Source organism: Centruroides sculpturatus, unplaced genomic scaffold (assembly GCF_000671375.1).
Source record: "Centruroides sculpturatus isolate CEXI.00-Female unplaced genomic scaffold, Cexi_2.0 scaffold1106, whole genome shotgun sequence".
NCBI lineage: Eukaryota > Metazoa > Arthropoda > Arachnida > Scorpiones > Buthidae > Centruroides > Centruroides sculpturatus.
The window spans coordinates 215,800-232,695 of record NW_019385573.1 but is presented as its reverse complement, the minus strand read 5'-3'; the positions used below and the strand labels follow the sequence as shown (position 1 = coordinate 232,695).

Genomic DNA, 16,896 nt, shown 5'->3' with positions numbered 1-16,896 from the left:
CTTTTCTTTAAAATAACATCACACCAATCAATTTTATTTTTATGTTTTATAATAAAATCTTCAGATAATTCTTGATGTTTAACAACTATTTTCCAGTTTTATACATTTAATCGATCTAAGTCTTCGCGTAATTGTTCTGATATGGTTTGATATTTTAAAAGTGAATTTAAATTTAATTTAAAAGCATTTTTTCTAATAAAGTCATTATCTAAATTTTGAAATCGAGATATAGCTTCCCAATCCACTTTATTTTTATATTCTTCAATAAATTCAGAAGATAATTTTTGATGTGTAGAGATGAGTTTTCAATTAACCTTATCCTCATGTTGTCTTATAAAATTTTCAGAGAGAATTTGATTTTCTGATATTTTTTTTTAAAGTTAACTCTATCTTTAAATTCATTAATAAAAAATTCAGACAATTTTTGATTATGAGATATTGAATCCCAATTTACTTTATCTTTAAATTCTCTTATGAAACGTTCTGATAACTTTTGAAATATTGAAATCAAATCCCAGTTAACTTCATCTTTAAAATCTCTTATTAGATCTTCTGTTAAATTCTCTCGTTTAGAAAAACTATCCCAATCAACAGCTCTCTTTATTCTTATATCCATTTATATAAGAAAAAATCTATGTCCTAATGCTAATGAATAAATACCATCTTCTAATATATGTCTCTTATTATCATGTGGGGATAACGCCTTCTTGTTTACTTTTATTGAATAAAGTTCATGTTTCTTGCTTCTAATTAGGTTCATTGTTCGTGTATGCTCTGTTTTATTAAACAAACAGTCTTTATAATCATCAAATAATATCCTATTTTTAACAACACATTTCTTTACTTCTTTTGATTTCTTTGTAACCTGATCTTCTACTTTTAAGGCATACATTTTTGCTCTTAAACCAACAAATTCTCTTATTATTTTTCCATTATTTTCATCTTTCATTTTACCTAACACCTTCTCATTAACTCTCGGTATACCATATTGATTATTCTCAGGACAATCAGATGTATCAAAGTAATCAATCATTCCCTTCTTATCTTGATAAATATCATCAGTTTTTATATCATATATATAACTGTCCGTATCCTGATATAACAATTTTATGTTATCTCTGTATTTAGGTTTCATCACATTATAATAAAAATCATATATCAAATGCTTCGAAAGAACTAATATACTCATTCCCACATAGATGGGTTTATTAAAACATATTTTTGTCTTATACATGTGAATAGCACATAGGTTTTCAGTAAATATAATTCGATGTTTATAGTTCGGCTTAGCGATTAATTTTTCTACTTTTTTAACATCACAACATAATCTTATATCAACACGATTTCTGATATTTTCCATTGTCTTTCCAAACACAGAGTTGTTCATTAGTTTAAAAAAGTCCTTTTCGAAATTATTAGTTGCTTTAGTTCTCATTTCTGTATTCAGATCTATGTATTTCTTTAACCAATCTGATTGATAAAATTTTAATACTCTATGTATCTTTTTGGGTTTCATTCCCATTTTCATATATTGTTTTAGATTTCTATAATGAATCACATAATTCTTTTTTATCATAAAGCGTTGTTAATAACTTTGATTGTTTTGATCCATTTGGTATTCTGTTCTCTGGAGCTAAAGGTAAATCAGTATGATAATCATGTAATTCTTTTGGATATTCTAGATCAACTTCTAAAATGGAATATTTATGAGGATTTTTTCTTTCTCTTCAGGAGAAATATCCGTTTTCCCATACCAATATTCATTAATATAATCATTCTTGCGCAAAGTAGTATGCCATTCAAATCCACCATATGGTAAATATTGACTCATTGCCCATCCATATAAGTTATTTGCATCTAGATACATCAAATAATTAGATTCCTTGTTTTTATCATAATCGTTCCTATACTTATTATTTGCCTTTCCATATCTATTACAACATTGAGAGATTCCACCTCTTATTCCTTTTTCCATCATCAAAATCATTTCATAATCAGTTATTAGATCTAATTTAACTTCTGTTGTTTTTAACATAGCATCCCATGATAATCCAGGTGCTGTGAAATACCATGCTGGATCTAATTTATAAGTTTTCATGCATATATCTCTAAAATTCTCAAAGATGTCTGCTAGTATTAAAACATCTGTTTTCACATATAGATTAGAATATTCACCCATATTTCTAATCTTAAATGATTCCCAAACATTTTGAGCATGTTCATAATCTTTATCCATTATACCACATTCATTTAATATACTATAGAACTCTTGTTTTGGAGGAAGTTTATTCATTTCACATTTCTCCCACGAATCCATATAGTCATAAGGATAAACACCTTTTCTTATAACTAAATCTAATAGATGATTAGGAAAAAACTTAGCTGTTTCTCTAAACTGTTCTTTTTTCAAGTTACTAGAGAGTTTATCAATACTACTCGCCATAAATTTAAATGAATCTGTAAACCTAAGTTTCATTTTTCTAATTATCTTACTAAATGATATATATCTCTCCTCATTATTCGGTATCAAATCAATTTTCTCTTCATCATATCCAAGTTCTTTAACAAATAAATGAGCGTCATATCCAGTTAGATTATGAATGAATACTGGTATAAATTTAGGGTTTTGATATCTTAAATTACATTCACTATGTGCTGGGCCTCTATACCTTCCTGTCAAATGATCGTGGTCTCTAACTTTTTTTCTTTCTTCTCTTTCTTCATTATCTGATAGCATCCACTCACATATATGACGGATATTAGTATTTTGAAAGTGTTCTTTATCTTCTGCAGTCATATTTATTGGTTTAATATCTTTATATATCTCTTCAATTTCTTCAACTTCTTTTTTCAACATCTCTACAAACTTTTTTACTGCATCAGGCCCTCTGTATACAACTGGTTCCTTATAGTCTTTATGTTGATACTTTATGTAATAAGAAAAACTCATTGGTTCATGATGTTGATATTTCATTGTATAAGTCTTAGATGGATCTGGTTGACATGTTTTCATTTTCTTAGTTAGACATTCAAAGTCACCATATATCACAAATGATTTGTTATAGTTTTTAAAGAAAATATATTCCCCACCCATTTCAATCTTTCCCATCTTTTTTTCTTTACAATCGATATCATGATTCGTTAATTGTTCTGCTGAATTGTAGTATGTTAGACATCTTTCACATATATATATCTTTCCATTATGATTCGTTAATTAAGAACTTATTAACCTAGACTGATCCTTTATCAAACAGTAATGCGATTTTTCTTCATTTTTGAAATATAATAGATTTACATGCTTATCTTGTTTATTTTTTTGTTATTCTTAGAGGATATATTTCATAGCTCTTTATTTCTTCTTCTTTGATCTTTATACAGTGCTCTTCATAACTATAAACATTCACTGATATATTCAATCTTTTTTCACATTTACCTATATCTTGTAAAGCAATAGGTGATTCGATTCCTTTAAGTGCTTCTTTAATTAACTTGATATTATAATTACTAACTCGATCAGGATTATGATTGTTTCTACCTACTGGATTTAAATAAGCAGAGATACAATAAGCAAAACATTCTTGATCTTCATTCTTAATATTCAATACAGCTTTTTTGTTTTTGATTTCTTTTGGTAATTGAATGTAGGATGATCCTCTAAATGGAACATATTTATTGATTCTTAACTCTAAATTATATATTTCTATTAAAGTCCATCCAGATCCTTTTGCTTCAAATTCATTCATCTCTCTTATTAGTTTATCAATCACTTTATCATAAAAAGCATTCAAATCTGTTGTTTTTAGAATAATCTCATTCTCAGTTTTAAATGAAAAGCTCCTGTTCTGATTTCCTTTCTGATACTCACAGAAAAATTTGAAATTTACTTTTAAGTCCATTTCTTTCAGTATCTCTGCTATCTTTTCAATAACTATATCTCTAACATCTTCTAAAAAAATCTTCTGGTATGATAAGATTAAGTATGTTATCAATCGCATACGTTTCTAATCTTGATTCGTATGCTGTCTTAATTTTTCGGATAGCTCTGTTCCTATACAATGTATTCTTATGTTCTCTCTCTTTAATATGAAGATCCTCATGGGTTGGTTTATACTAATGATTACAGATAGCACATTTTATTTGCTTCTCTCTTTCTTTTCTCGGTTTTAAAAAAATATCTTCATGAAAGTTAAATATTTTACTAAATTTATATCTCTCTATAAAATTAATTAAGTCTGCTTTCTTTAATCTTGAATATCCTCTAAGATTATTATCTCTACAAAATTGATGCAATTCACGAAGAGTCATTTATTAAGAGGAAAAAAACAATCAATATTTTTTCAACAATAAACACGCCTTACAAGTATAACCATATCCATCAGTATTCCTTTTATTTTTGTAAAATTCATCTAAAGATTTTTCTTCCTTACATTCACTACACTTTTTAATTTTATTTAATCGCCTTCTATGAATATCATTTTTCACATGCTTCTCTAAGTATGATTTAGAAATTTTTTTACCATATTCACATTCTATTAATTCTTGTTTTATGTCTTTGGTTTTAGTATAATAATTTTTATAGTATTCATTAGTACAACTTTTACACCATATAAAATATTCATCTTTAGAATTATTATCTTTACTATATTCTTCGAAGGGTTTATTTATTTTACAATGATTACACTGNCGCTGCGAAACGACCCCAAAATGGCGGCGCTATCCCTTTTGCCGCGCGCGATACGTCACAGTCCCCACTAAACGTAATGAATTCTTTGCTATCCTTTATCACTTAAACAGCGTGAAACCTCTAATCAGTTCCTTATGGTCAAATTATATTCGGTCCATTAGTTCTTGGATCCTCGAAATAAACTATATTTACTTAACTTTTAAGGTATTTATCTTTTTTTTTTTCATAAATTGCTTCAAATCTATTGTTTTTACTTCTAATAATTTATTAGTTTCACAAATTTGTGTATTATAGTACTTGGCTTAAAATAAAATTGTGAAATATACAGGATTTTTCAAAAGATGGGCTTTTAATGAACACGTTATTTTTATAGTGTATTTTTGTTATTTTTACAATATAAATTGTCCTACATAAAATAAGACAATACATTAATTAAGGAAAACGGCTACAAGATTAATATAAGTTTTGTTTACCTTTTGTATTATATTTTATTTAATGTTTAATTCTTTTCAAATAAGGATTAAATCCCCAAATTCCTCCTTGTGCAAGATAGCAGTTCTTATTAAACTTTTAAGTAAAAGAAGTGTTAATCTAAAATTTTTCTTAGTTGTATTTAAGAATATTTATACTATTATATGACTCCCTAATTTGAGATAAAAAAGAAACAATTTTTATAATTTACAAAATTGGAAAATGTAAGTGTTTTTTGTGATTTGATTTGTTTCATGCAATATAACATAGTCATGGTTTAATATTTCTTGTTTTATTTGTAATAGCACTGAAGAGGGGTTGGAATACATTGTACCAACCCGAAATATATTTGTAATCCAATGAAAAATAAAAGATAATTTGCTAACCAGATATTGCTGTAAGATACGTCTACCAAAGTGTGTTTTTGGATTGCAGAGACGAATTTACAATTGTAATTTCTTCATAATGTTTATTTAAATTGAAAGAACGTCATAAAAAAAGTTAAGCTGATAAGAATGTAGAAAAAGTTGCTGATGACGTGTTTAAAAATAAAAAAAAATCTTAAGGATGTTTATTTATTAAAAACACTTAATTATTATTTAATTAACATTTTACTTAGTAATTTATTAGTTCATATTCTAGTTAATCAATACACCAAATTTGATTAAAATATTCAAATTATGAGAATAGAGAAATGATACTAAAACAAACCACACCATCAATAGTGATGACAAAAAAGTGGTTAGTATAAATACCGTTCAGTTTGTATAACACGTGCATGTACTATTCCTTATCATATCACTTGTGACATGAGCAGTTTTGACCGCTACAAAAGTATCACTTGTGACAAACTCAGTTGTAATACGTGTGACATCATTGCTACAAAAGTATCACTTGTGACATGCACAGTGTGTCTTTACAAGTATAATGGCGCCATCGGTGATGTCATAATAAAAAAATTTTCAATGTTAATATAAAAAAATTTCAGACTTATCAATCCAACTGTTAAATGAATCCGGATATCCTAACCACTTAACTAAATATTTATTTCCTTTCTTTTTAATTATTTTTTATATCTTATAAACTTTATCCTTTTTATTATATTTCACTAACTCATTTTCATAAAAAGTTTCTTTAATATCTTCGTTATTTAAATCTTTAAAGAATGAAGATTTTGAGAAAATGTCTGATTTTAAATTTGTTTATAAGGGAATGGAAGATCGAGCGAATAATTTTAAAGCTCATATTATTGAGTTTGTTTGACTTTTTTTTATATTTATATAATAAATCAACGAGATTTCATTGTTCAGTGAATTTTACGATTAATTTTGATTAAGTTCATTGAATTTTAAAAAACTTAAAAATTAGGAATAAACGAGATTTCATTGTTTTTAATGTTTTTGTTTAAATTCATTGAATTTTACTATTCATTTTGATTAAATTCATTGTATTTTAAAAACCTTAAATTTTGAGTGTGGGGCAGAACCGACTTTTATATACTACTCGCTTCCACCACTTCCAATGAAAGCACGCCACTGCTAAATACTTGAAGTAGAATTTCTTGTATTTTTAATACTTGAAGTAGAATTTCTTGTATTTTTAACACTTGAGAAGAGATTTCTTGAGATGTCGACGATGTCTCTGTCGATCCATTGGCATTATTCATTTTGAAAATTCTCTACAATGAACAATTAATTTTGGAATTAATAATGTCTTGTTCTGAATATTTAATTAACTCTAAAAAATAATATAATTTTTAAAAAAGCAATTATGTAGACGTTCTAGCGGAATATAATAAATATATAGGAAAATAAATAAATAAGTAAAAATTTCAAGTTGATTTAAATTTAGACTTATTTTTTGTAAAACAAATAATTCTTGATATTTCTTTTAATTTACTTTTTATAAATTGCATTTAAGAGACATTTCCAAAACACAAAAAACCCAAACTTTTAGTCCATAATCAATATTCAAAACATTATAAACAAAAAAACAACAGGAAATACTGATTGTCTGCATCGTTCGGCAGCCATTGTTTAAACTCGTTTTCTTTGTGTAGTATTAATGACAATGGACACATGTCTACCTGAAAACTTCGCTTACCTCGACCACGTGTTGTCGCTGAAGTGTTTCCTGAGAACTTTTCGCACTTCGAAGCGTCCGTGGACCACAGTTTAATAGATATTACATTTGTTACGTTTTCGGTAATACCGTAACATTCTACAACAATATCCAACAACTTAAGGTTTGATAACGACGATTTATTTTTCTGGATTAACTTCGTAGAAAAGCAAAAAATCAATTATTAAATTACTTGTGCTGAAACATTAAAGCTTTTATAAGATTTCTATATTTTGATTTGGCTTTTCGACGAGTATAGGCCGACATTGTATTAAGTTCTCTTAATTTTTAACTTCAACACCATATGTATTCACAATAACTATACCACACTAATGCTTTGTGTACGCAATAGATAAATATAGACGAGAGCTGTAAATTGAAACTCAAACGAGCGCCGTAGCTTTTCCGAATCAAAATGTATAGTAAACGGAAAGTGTGTGACGCTGCGAAACGACCCCAAAATGGCGGCGCTATCCCTTTTGCCGCGCGCGATACGTCACAGTCCCCACTAAACGTAATGAATTCTTTGCTATCCTTTATCACTTAAACAGCGTGAAACCTCTAATCAGTTCCTTATGGTCAAATTATATTCGGTCCATTAGTTCTTGGATCCTCGAAATAAACTATATTTACTTAACTTTTAAGGTATTTATCTTTTTTTTTTTCATAAATTGCTTCAAATCTATTGTTTTTACTTCTAATAATTTATTAGTTTCACAAATTTGTGTATTATAGTACTTGGCTTAAAATAAAATTGTGAAATATACAGGATTTTTCAAAAGATGGGCTTTTAATGAACACGTTATTTTTATAGTGTATTTTTGTTATTTTTACAATATAAATTGTCCTACATAAAATAAGACAATACATTAATTAAGGAAAACGGCTACAAGATTAATATAAGTTTTGTTTACCTTTTGTATTATATTTTATTTAATGTTTAATTCTTTTCAAATAAGGATTAAATCCCCAAATTCCTCCTTGTGCAAGATAGCAGTTCTTATTAAACTTTTAAGTAAAAGAAGTGTTAATCTAAAATTTTTCTTAGTTGTATTTAAGAATATTTATACTATTATATGATGAAATCAAATTTTGCTAGTATTGTCTAAAACTGTTTAAAAGTTTATTTAGAAGTCATTTATTTCCTGTTCCAATAAATTTTGTTATTTGTTTTCTATCTGAAATATAAGATTTTCCCCTTTACTGCAAATTTAATGCTTTATAATCCGTATCTGTATATTTTTATATATTAAAAGCAAATTGTACTGTCCCCCGAAACCACCACTTCACAAAGAAACAGCGCAGTGACGGTCCGAGGCAAGTTTCAGGATAGAGCGAGATCATATTATGACGCCCCCTTGGTTGCCCCTAATTTATACTCTTTAATATTCTTTACCACTGAGGCGCCCCCTAGGACTTAGCGCCTGGAGCGGCTGCTTCGTTCGCCCTATGGTATGGCCGGCTCTGGTTTAATGGTTGCATGATAGAGGAATGGTTGCATGACCTCAGAGGAAGAAGTCAAAAACAATAACATGACGTCAGTGGACGGAAGGGTAGCTACCAAAGTGAAGGGCGGTCAAGTACTTCCTACCGCTGTAGAAACTTTATATCACATTTCTGGCTATGTGTTCCTTATATCAAAACGTTCAAAATTTCATCTTCTACGATCCCCCAAATTTTTGAAACGTCATTCTGATATACCCTGTATAGAAATTATATTGCTAATTTACTACAAGAATGGTTATTTGATCATTTCTGCAATGTTTAAATAACTGAATACAGGCAATTTTTCAATTACGAAGTAGTAGTATTTAGAGATGAGTTGTTAAGCACACTGTTATTATACGTTTTTTATTATATACTCTAATATTGTGTTGAAGATATTTTAATGCACTGGTATGTTCGTGTATGTTTTGTATGCGTTGAAAGTTAATATATTAAGATAAATGTTTGAAATGAAACAGTGGACATGTCTTGTAAACTGATCTTAATACAGGTGGATAAGCAAATCATTCACGTGGTCCGTTTCATAAAATATGAACTATTGGCTCGCTTATCCAACTGTATTATAGCCGCTTTACTAGGCAACACGCTCGATGACTTAACCAATTACATTGTTAAGCAGTAGAACAATAGATGAACATTATTGTCTTCTCTACCTTTGTTACTAACTAGAATCGTTTAGATTTCGACTAAAGAAAAATGGATAATATAACTGTTGTTTGTACTGATAGAAAACTTAATACCTGTCGCACTATTTTAAGCAGTAACAGTCCTGTCTTCCATGTCTAGTTTATGTGAATTTTGAAGAAGTTACAATTTTGTTACCAGAAGCTGCTAACGTAACACATCAAATGGGGTAAATATAATTTATTATTACGTAACAACATAATATTTAAGTTACGAACTAAATATTATATAACATTTGATTGTTGTTTTAATATTTAATGAGTTATCTTAATTATTTTTTTCAAATATGCAAATATGTGAAACATATCATCTCACAAAACATATTACCTTAGCATATTTCTAAGTAAAAGTTTCTTAGCTAAGCGCTTTTACATAAGATTTAATTATCATCATTTTAAATATGAATAATTAACTTGTAGCATTATTAAATGTATAAATTTATATATAGTACAATCGTGAAAATTCCATATACAGTTTTTATTGTTGAAGTAATCATAATTCTGCTTTGGACACATATCGACTGCAATGTGTTTTTTTTTGTTAAAGTTTAACGTTTAGTGCATTCCAGTGAGCTATATCCGTTATTTTGTAGTAAAATTTTTTACTAGTAGAACAGATGGTGGAAATACAGTTTTTACAGACCAGTATTATAAGTTTCCTTGACCAGTTGTAGTGTTTAAAGGCAATATTTAAGAATTTCATTGGAAAATTAACAATGAAAATACGCGATTCCTCTGAAGGAAACCGATCAATTATTACTAAAAACCCATCGATATTTTTCTTAAAGTTAAAAAGTATTTACAGTCGACCCCCCTATAAGATATAGATACGTTCCATTCTTTAGGAATCCGATTTCTTACGAATCCTTCCAATCACAACCCGACACGTGTCACGTTTACTGACTACGGCTGTTTGAAAGGTTTTCTTCCATAAAATTAATCGATTCTAGACTAATCCGACTCAACATTTCCAAAATACTTATATATTTTTTGGAAATAATCCGTATAAACTACGCTATGAACAAAAAATTGTAGGATTACTTACCGAGTGTGCACCGCCATTGCTAATGCTTGTTTTCGTCGCGGAGGGACGCTCCGCGACGAAAACAAGTTATTTTTTTGCGAAAACTTCGTTGAACTTCGGAGACATCATTAATATAAATAATTTTTATCGCCGTTGAATAAGAAATGTTTCTTTCACAAGAAATGTATAAAATTACACTTAAATTACAAATGTATTAGACTTACGGTAGCTAATTTACATACTGTACAGACGATAGTTAGCGTAAAATCTCCGTAGCGTAACGCCACGCGGCGGAAAAAAAATATATAATTATAATAAAGTTACAATAAATTAAGTTAATATATATTTATATATACAGTACCTAATTTATATATAATTAATATAATACTGTCCAGACGATAGAAATCTCTTCGTAGTTGGCGCTACGGACGGCGGGAAATTAGTTCGGCTGCCCGATGACGTTTGAGGTAATTATAGGGGTTTTTTTTACTGTTTTTTACGGATACCGGTCACAATTTTTTTTCGTAGTTTTATAGGAATCGTGATTATAGGGACCGTAATTATAGGGGGGTCGACTGTAAATCTAGAAAGATCATAGTCTAAATTTACTTATGAATCGCTGCAAATGAAGCAAAACTCGAAAAAACACGCACGAGTCAACAATAGATCCTCTTTCAACAACAAGAGAATTTTATTGTTGCGTATCGACTCGATTTAACGTTAAAAATTTGGATTTTGCGGTGAATTTCGTGATTTCCGCGCCTCTCTATTTCTAACCAGAGTGATAGATATCAATCATTGTTCGTCACGGTAAAGACTACAAATAAAATAAATTCACTCTCGTCTAATCATTGGAAATTAAAAAAAAATTCTCGATATTCTGTAAAGTCCTCGTATATCATTAAAATTATAACAAGAGACGATTTGTTTAAAATACATAAGAAGTATACTACAGTATAAAACACAATGTATACAGATTAAAAAATGATGGCAATTTTACATTGAAATCTCCTTTTCTCTTCTTTACGTCCTATGGTATCTCCAAAATTATAAAATTGGTAGTATTTTCCTGTATGTTTTTCGACCGTTATATTATTGGAATCGATGTCGTCTTTCAAAATTTTAACTGAAAACACGTGAAAGCTACGTTTCGGCAACAATTTCACGGTTTTTAATTGTACCATTCCGTGTTTATCGCAAACGCTTCTTTCGTACAGGAAACTTTGCGAATAAGCCGACTTTACACCGACCAAAACTTTTATTTTTCTTGGATTACAATGGATCACTGGCAGTTTAATCCCAACAACGTAACAATTTTCGGGTACCCAGATGTCAGAAAGAAAGGACAAGTTGTCCGTCATGCATTTATTTCTTTTTAACTTATGGCCTTTCGAAACACTTACGGCAATAAACGAAGAATAATCGGTAATATTTCGCAGAATAACATTAGCAGAAATTGTTAATGGAAGTTTTGCCACGTTATTACGCTCGTGATATTCTTTTATGGATCCGAAATATCCTTTTGTCAAAATCTTAACCACAATAGAGAAGTGTATAATTTGTTTTAAGTGTTCTAATTCTATAGTAAAAAATCTGATCAAAGGAAGGAAAGGACTTGCCACTTCTGTCATCGATATTTCGGAATTTGTTTTCCTCAATTTGAGAAATGTTCGTTTGACCCACAAGGAAAGACCAATAAACAAAGCAAATTCGTTTAGATTGACGTAGGCAGGACAGGCCAGTAATTTAAAGACTGTAGTTTCTTCGCTCGATAAAAAGTCATCGCTACAAAATATATTGTTATCAGAGAAACTGAACTGTTTGTAACATTGATATTGCAATTGTCGTTCTTTATGTCTAGAAGCCAAGTCGTGGATACGACAAACGTTTCCGTTACGAACCGAGTCCTTCAGGAAATTGTGACATATCTTTTGAAGTTGAGTAATAAAGTAACGTTTGCTGAACAAGTACATTAGGAATCCGTTATCTGCAGAAGTAAAGATAATAACTTCGTCCTCCAAATATCTGAAACGAAAGTACACATTGGAGTAAGATGAGAAAAGTTGTATAAATAATTGTATATTATTTCAGCAGTGGCGTGCCGTAGTGGGCCCCGGGCGGCACTTTTTAGGGGGCGGCAAAATTTCACAATAAATAATAATAATATCTTGTAAAAATTTGAAACATCCTAATCTATACTTGCATCGCGCCTACGATAGTGCTATTGTCCGGATAGTCCGGGAATTGGCTTGCCGTCCAGATGAACTAGTAATTTTTAATCCCAGGAAATCCTGTGAAACCTGTTGACCTTTGTTTTTGCTTGTACGATTCATTCGCTTTCATATACACCACTAATATCCAATAGAACTATTTTAAACAGGTCGCTGCACTAGCACGGAATTTCATTGCTTGTTTTGTGACAAAACTGAATTTTGGTCTTTTAAATTGAAATACTTAAATGAGGAAGAGCCGAAATTTTCTTCTGCCCCGGGCGGCTGACACCTACGGTACGCCACTGTATTTCAGCGTGCATTCGCATAAAATAACACCAGATCAAACAGGTATATCATTTTTCAATCATCTTTTAGATATTATTACACAAAGCAACAACGAACCGAAACAATGGAGCATTTGAATGGCTCGATTTATTCAAAATAATTCTGTATCTCTAGATAAATTTCTGAAATAATCCGTTAAAAATATTTCTGTACAGTAGAGCCTCGATTATCCGACCCCCGATTAACCGACACCTCGGTTAACCGACCGTCCTAGTCGGCAAATTTCAAATGTGCTAGTGATGTGGCGCTACAATATTTGGCTATGTCTTGGCTACTTTAATATTATTTTTACGTGTTTTAGCTGGCAACACTCATTCGACCATGAACGGGAGCCAGTATTTAAAGAGGCTTAATTTTTTAATTTTTAACGATACAATAGCGACGATTATTTTAAAAAATTTTTGTTAGGCTTAACATCGATGAAAATTCAACGCGAAGTAGGTTAATAGCGATATAATAATAAACTAATTACATGGGATATAATAATATACTACACTAATAATGGATTTTTTCATACTTTTCGGTTATCCGACTTTTCAATTATCCGACCAACCCCAGTCCCCAATTGGGTCGAATAATCGAGGCTCTACTGTAATTATATTGTGTTAAAAAATTTTGGAAGATTATATTTATGGAGTAAGTAAATCATCAACACGAATCCGTCAATGCTTATTTTTATAATCCGAATTTATGCAAAATTATTTTACATACTTGCAACGATATTCGGAATTATTATGATAAATATTTACATAATAAAGCCTAATTAAAAAACTTTTATGGAAGAGATTCGTACAAACCTGGCAAATTGATCGAGCATTTGCCGTGTCACAAGTAGTCTGAGAATAAACTTCATTTCGTTCGAACACACAATTAAGAAGTTCTTCAGTAATCCTCCCCTTTGTATCAAGGATGTTCGTGATACCACCAAAGATTCTTCACTGTCGTTAATAATAGTCACTTTGTCCGGGTCGAATCTTCCTTTTTCTTCTACGTTTGACATTTTCCTTTGCAATAACTCAGAATAATATTGTAAAATTGAAGGAATTATAAGTCACAACAAAATCTGTTATCGTCACTCGATTATTTCCTTTAACACTGAAAATCGAACACGAAATTCACCACATAATAAACGATTTTTCGAACGTTTCACTTCATATGCAAATTAGCTCATTTATAGATGGATGCTGAATAATTTAAACTCAATATTATATATAAAATATTTGTTTTTTTAAATAAAAAACAACATTTTGCATAATTAAAAAAATATTTTAACATTATCTTAAATAGATAATTAATAAGTTTTAATTGAATGGAAGAAATTCTATTTATGTTTTCTATTGTATAAATCCTTCTTTAAGTAAATAATTTAAACTCATTGAGAATTTTTGTATAAAGGGATTAATAATACGAGTCTTATACATTTGTATTGCTTCACTGATTCTATTTAAGACACTCTTTCGAAATTACATCATTTACATTGCATTCATTTAGTCGAGGAAAAATCCATGGACTAGGAGCACGGGTTCTATAAATAATACGAAACAGATAGGCTACAAGTAATATTCTCTGTATATTATCGTGACACTGGTCCTAACTCCATTTTAGGTGAACCTTTTGGCTCTGGTTCTACCTAATCGTGCCATGTTTTCATGAAACAGAAGATTGTGGAATGTTGAAGACATTTTGCCTGAAGACAAACTGAATTTCGATACGTTCGCCACAACGAAGGCAATGGCGAACATTAAATGTGAATTCTTTATGTCCACGTTTTACGCTGTGTATTCTGTGATATCTAAGTATTAGGATTGGAGGATCATAATAGGATATTGTAAACATTAAATGTAAATTTCCCAATGATCAGATGCTAACAATTTGTTTGTTTTTAAGCATTTTTATCGTTGAATAATTTTTTGCAACCTCCAAAAATTATTTGCACCCAACCTCTTACTGCAGAAGGCCGGTGGTAGGCAGAGATTCCTTGTGCAAGTGTGGAAATAATTTTAGGAAGTTTTAGTGTAAAGTACAGAAAATCTGATTGTAAAGGGTAAAAACCAATATTGTATAAATTAATACCCAACTGAGAGCTGTAGAACATGGTCAAAACGACATGCTCTTGGCAAAAGAGTGCTTTGGAATCTACATGCTCAGTTCTCGTGCGTTCTGTCTCATAATTCTGTAACAATTATCGCAAGCAATAATTATAAATAAAAATTATTGCTGGTGAGAGTTTCAGTGCTTTAGCAATTAGCACACTACATGATATTGACTCTTTTGTAAGTACAGTGGTGCCTCGTATAACGTACTTAATCCGTTCCAGGTGCACGTCTGTTAAGTGAAAAGTCCGTTATACGAAACCCATTTTTTCATAGAAATACATGTTAAAACATTATTCGTCCCGCAGCATAAAATAACCGTACTGTACCATAACAAATGAAAATGGAGCAGTCACCAATTATGCCGGGTAGTCAGATGTTGTGAGGAAGAGGTGGAGGAACACTTTTTTTACACATTCATACAGATACAGACTTTTCACATATTGCAGCAGGTTTTTTAATCGGAGTCAGATTCAGGAGAGGCTACCAGAGCTTGCAGGGTAAGCCGGATGGCCGAGCAGTCAAGGTGGCAGCCTACCACTCTGGGGGACCTGGGAACGGATCCGGACAGGTCAAGGAATCCCCAGGAATTTTTCAGGGGTGGTCTGTTCGGATATGTCGGGCTCCATCCCTCACCACCCGATTGCCCCATTGTGGGCCTGGCCGAACCCATAATGGGCCTGCTTTAAGAGGCCCTCTTAATGCCCACAGGTCAGAAAGAGTAAAAAAAAGCTTGCAGGGTCAACTCCTCTTGTTCCATCCTTTGTTTTTTGGCAGCTGGCTTCTTGAAAAACGTGTCCAAGATGGTCTGTTTCTCTGTCTTCTTCAACACCTGTCGGAAATGACGGGCAAGGGTGTCATTGTAGAGATCATTGATTCTGTTGGGCTCAGCTCTGTTTAGATAACGAGTGTTAGTAAATTCCTGAACCTCTTCCCATTTGAGAAAGAAGTTTTTGTCAACTTTCATCTTGGTTTGTTTCAATTGAAATCATCTTTCTGTTGTTTTAGAAGCCATGATTTGCACAACACTTGAATAAATGTATATACCCTGCACTGAGGTGATGTACTGTACGTAATAAACAAGGGAGCAAGCCGAATCTCAACGGGAGCTCTGTACTTCAGATATAATAATAATATATTCTAATAATACTAATATATTATAAAAATAGCAGATTGTCATTGGCAACGGCAAAAGAGTGGACACATCATTCGCACTTGTTCACTCAAAGTCCGTTGTACGCAGCCAGTCCGTTGCTCGAGTCACGTAACGACCAAACAGAAAGTCCGTTGTTTGCAGTGTCCGTTATTCGAGGCGTACGTTATACGAGGCACCACTGTATATCGTTTTCCTATGTTGCCAAATGGTTTTTCAAGGTGGCATTCTTAATTTGCATTCTATTCTTATATTTAGAACATTTGCATATTACAGAGAAAGTTCTGCTTGTTTTATACATGTTTGTTTTTAAATAAATTTATTTATTTTGCTGTAAATGTCGCAGAGAAAGTAATGGCCGCTAGGCAATGCATGTACAGTACAGTACTTGTGTATTACTGGAAAGTTTCTTTTTTGTATAGTCAACTTGCAATATGGAAAAATACGATGTCTTTCAGAAACGGAAGTCTTAATCTTACTTGTTTCTAGATTTTATAGTGCTGTATTCTAAACATTAAGCTCTGTCTAGAGCTATGATTTTCTGTAACTGTGCCACTTCTTACTTTTAACATCTGTAAACATCGACATTATTACCGTGTTGAA

At 30.8% G+C, this 16,896-nt stretch overlaps 1 protein-coding gene and 2 pseudogenes across 1 annotated transcript; all 3 read right to left on the bottom strand.

Annotated features, from left to right (window-relative positions):
• Window positions 1-3,013, bottom strand: part of LOC111640236 — a 6,154-nt pseudogene extending 3,141 nt beyond the window's left edge.
• A 201-nt stretch (window positions 3,014-3,214) lies between these two features.
• Window positions 3,215-3,896, bottom strand: LOC111640235 (annotated as a pseudogene).
• Window positions 3,897-11,112: 7,216 nt separating this feature from the next.
• Window positions 11,113-14,178, bottom strand: LOC111640241. Its single transcript, XM_023386241.1, has 2 exons — window positions 13,845-14,178; window positions 11,113-12,514 (listed from the first exon to the last, which is right to left on the bottom strand). The coding sequence occupies exons 1-2, from the start codon at window positions 14,045-14,047 to the stop codon at window positions 11,467-11,469; spliced, it is 1,251 nt and encodes a 416-aa protein (XP_023242009.1). The 5' UTR covers window positions 14,048-14,178; the 3' UTR covers window positions 11,113-11,466.
• Between the last annotated feature and the right edge of the window lie 2,718 nt (window positions 14,179-16,896).